Source organism: Telmatherina bonti (assembly GCF_933228915.1).
Source record: "Telmatherina bonti genome assembly, chromosome: 9".
Classification (NCBI taxonomy): Eukaryota; Metazoa; Chordata; class Actinopteri; order Atheriniformes; family Telmatherinidae; genus Telmatherina; species Telmatherina bonti.
Window position 1 is genome coordinate 12,082,164 of NC_136627.1, and position 4,021 is coordinate 12,086,184.

At 39.3% G+C, this 4,021-nt stretch overlaps 1 protein-coding gene across 1 annotated transcript; it reads right to left on the bottom strand.

Annotated features, from left to right (window-relative positions):
• Nucleotides 1-359: 359 nt before the first annotated feature.
• LOC306760727 (T-box transcription factor TBX1) lies at nucleotides 360-3,441 on the bottom strand (the record flags this gene model as incomplete). The annotated part of the gene is made up of 8 exons (XM_079246695.1): nucleotides 360-541; nucleotides 791-891; nucleotides 1,100-1,167; nucleotides 1,261-1,416; nucleotides 1,530-1,701; nucleotides 2,932-3,033; nucleotides 3,158-3,284; nucleotides 3,435-3,441. 8 exons carry the CDS (start codon nucleotides 3,439-3,441, stop codon nucleotides 360-362), a joined length of 915 nt encoding a protein of 304 aa, XP_079102821.1.
• Nucleotides 3,442-4,021: the final 580 nt, after the last annotated feature.

Genomic DNA, 4,021 nt, shown 5'->3' on the forward strand with positions numbered 1-4,021 from the left:
TAAAAATAAAAAAAAAAACCTGTTAATTTATCCACATTTATTCCCTCAATATTTTTATTTGGGGTATATTTATGCATATATGTACAAGTATTATTTTAGCTTGTACATGTATGTTGAGTTATTTTACTGTGCTATGATCTATCACACTTCAGTTCTGTGGCTCGGAAGTGTTCTTACTGTTATCAACAGAGGCTCTGATCATGCATTACATCTGTCATATTGATATCCACATCACGAGTTTAGTGGTATTGTTGCATAATTTATAGGTTCCTTCTAACTTCATTTTGCGATGCAGACCAGAAACGAGCTACATTAACCATAAACACACTTTTAAGTCTGTACAATGTCTGCTTGCTCTATCACATGTCCATTCTGTCCTGTGAGGAGCCTGCAGAGTCCCAGTAGGAGGCGACATGAAAGCAGGAGGCAGGTATTGGTGAAGTCTCTCCATCTTTTCTCTGCATGTTGGGTCCCATAAAGTCTTTCCCGTAGAGGAATAGCTCACATTGCTCCACCAGCTGTGGAGCTGGGCTTTTCTGTCCTGTGGATGCAGAGGAAAATATCTAAACAAGAAGACTGACATAAAAATTGTTGCATTTTCTTTGTTAAATTAGAACAATTAGCACATTGCGGATTTGATTAGATGGATTTTTACAGATCCAGCTTTTATAACAATTCCATATGTTGACTGATGAATCATAACCCACAGTCAAAAGGCTCTTGACACTTTAGCCCTTCATAAATATGTATTTTCTTTCAGATTATATCTGTTTAATGATAAAATACTCACTGGCTGATGCTTTTGAGCCTTTTTCACCTTGTTGGGTGATGAAGGCCTCAGCTCTGCCCTCTGGTGGACAGCACACAGCAAGGGGTCTCGTATTATTTTCCCTGCACACACACACACACAGTTTGTAGAGACACAGTCACGAAAGTGACAAATATACTTAAAGAAATCTTTCTTTATTCACCATAATCACATCTCCGACAGTTTTAGCACACATGGCCGCCAAAGCAGCTTCTATGAGTGTCTTTTCTTTTTCTTTTTTTTTTTTTTTTTTAAATAGGCAAACTGAATTAATAAATGACTAAGACTCACCATCCCTGTGGGTCTGTAGTCCTGAAGCCTTTTGCAAATGGGTTGCTTGCAATTTTTAGCTGAGTTATCTGAGAGAATGGAATATTTAATGGGCCAGAAAAATGTTTTTAAGTGACTTTTTTTTTTTTTTAGATCACATGCAGTGGAGTTCTGGTTCTCACCCTGTGGTTCTGATAAGCAGTGACAGCCATGAACTGTGTTTCAGGAAAAGAGAAAGAGCAGAAGTTCTTGTACGCATTCAAGTGGCTGTTAGGTGCCGGATCTACATACACCACGTGGAAGCGCGGCTGGTAGCGATGCATGGAGTTCAGTATCATCTGGCAAGGACAAAGAAGAATCAAAGCACAGCAAGGCAAGAAAAAAATTGTTGCATAATCTTTTATGAAAAAAAATTCTTAAATCAAAAACATAAAAAAAAACAACTACTGACATGTCCGTTGTCATCCAGTAGGTTGTTGGTGAGCTTGAGAGTATCAAAAGACACAGTCTGCTTCATCCACTGGGCTCCAGGAGCAGGAGAGTCTGGGTGGAAATGCATCCTGCTCGGGGCTGCAACATCCCCCCGTCCTGCGACCAACCAGGACGAGCTATGGAAGGCATATCTGAAACACATGCAGGCGTAGAAAGTATTCAACCTTCCAGTGGCGCAACCAGATCAGCTTGTTCTTTTCTAACTGGGTTTCTGAGGAACCAGAAAGCTGAATTTTCCTGATAATTTTTTCATTTGCATTTTGAAGACATGACAAAAAAGCATGAATAGTAAAAAATGAGGTAAAATCTCCACCAGTGCACATATAAGTTATATGTGCCTGCATGTGACAGTATTTACCTGATTTAAGGTGCATCAGGGGGACATGGAGGCATTTTTGGCTGAACAGACCCAACTTAGCAAAGACAAAAATGCCGTAACTCATAGATATGTGATTCAACTGATGTCACTGACCCAACATACCCCGCTGCTGATCACTTTGACTTGAAATTCCACAAATACCAAATACCAAAGAGGTCAAATTAGCTCAAAGCCTGAAAACACTCTGGTTCCACCTTTTAAGACTTTTCAAAAGTAACACTTAACAAGTCTGACGGAAAGGCTGAGTGGATCAGAGGAAAAACATGTTGGTTAGCCATATTCATCAAATGATGTGGGACAACACTGAAGTTCTGTAGTTGAGAAAATAATGACAAATTTTACAAGTATAAAAAAAAAATTACATACATTTAGTATATATAACTTTTGCTTTATTTTGAGCAAATTAAGCTGATGTAAAAGATAATTATATCTTTTGCTTCCCTGACAATCACAATTCCTCCCTGATTCTCCAAACTGAGCGCACGCTGATTCCTGTCTGCTTTAGGTGGGACTCTGACTACGATCAAGTTCTTCATATAATCCTAGTTAAATGAAGACGCAGCTCTTCAAGGAGCGCTTCAACACTTAGTATTCATATATTCATTGGAAAGTTGGAGAACTTAGCCCAGTTCTTTGCAACAAACTTTATGGTATTAATTCTTTGTAGTATAACATCTGTGATATTATGGGGTAGGAAGGGAGAAAACAAAAAAACTAAAAAATAACTAAAAAAAAAAAAAAAAAAAGATAAATAAAATAAATAAATAATAATAATAAAAAAAAAAAAGCCTGTAGTACTTCATGGAAGGATCGGCGTCCAACTGGACAGTCCACCAGCACCTCCCTACAATGTCCTCTACTGTTTGATTTCGTGCTTTTGTTATTCTCACTCATATGTAAGTCACTTTGGATAAAAGCGTCTGCTAAATGATTGTAGAATAGAAAAGAATAAATCCTGCACCCCCCACTCTGTATACCTGACCTGTATCTTTTGTCATCAACAGGAATGAAGTCCATGAGCAGAACATATTCAGCGGAGGGATCCATCCCTGAGATTCGCACTTGAAATGTTGGAAACATCTTCCTGCAGTTCATGAAAAAGGAAAAGAAAATGATTTATTAATAGACATTGGCGAAAGAGTAAGAAAAAGGGGGAATAAAGCAACAAAAGATACATCAGCGATATGTGTTGTTGAGGCTTTTGTCACCGTCCAGATTTTGTAACGATCATCTCAGTGCCCAGCTGGTTAAACTGCTGCCAAAGTGCCTGCATCTCCAGCTGAACTCTGACCCCACTGACCGGAGGGGCCTTGGCGCTCAGCAATGCCCCCCTGTCTGCACAGCAGGTTAGAGATAGATCACAACTCTGAGACAACCCAAGACCTGAAAGGATACCCTTCGTTTAATATTTGTTCCAGATTAACAGCAGATGAAGAGACAGTTGACTCAGATCAGGTAGTTTGGAATATAACAAAAAACACTTACCGTTCATCCTTTCAATATCTTGAAGATTATCAAATGAAATGAAATAGTTTTGCTTCCTCTAATATTTATTTTCTCCACTCACTCAGAAGTCAGAAACTATGATCCAACAAGCAACAAGGAAAACAAATATCACAATTTTGCTTTGTATAATTGGTGCAAAATTGGAAGCCGTACATGCTGATCTACAGATTGTCTGCTTGTGACCAGGGAACCACCTGGTTTTATACACCTTGAAGCCCTCACTGGGGACCTCCACTCCTGCCTCATCCATTATAACACTCATAGTGCCACTGACATGCACTAATCAAAGGCACATAGGTTTGCATGTGTGTCCAAGAATAGTAAGTACACAAATGGGCGTGTATACACACACACACACACACACACAAAACATTCTGGGAGCATCGGGAGATCTCCACTCTGTTGACTGTTGTGTCTTGTAGCCTGAAGCCTGAAGTGGATGAACATTTAGCACATTAATAACAAGCTAATCAGCTCAGTGTTGCTGGGTGTGGACAGATGAGGAGGGCAATAAACCGCTTTTATTATTCACAGACTCTTTTCTAGAAGCAGGTTTCACCACCGCA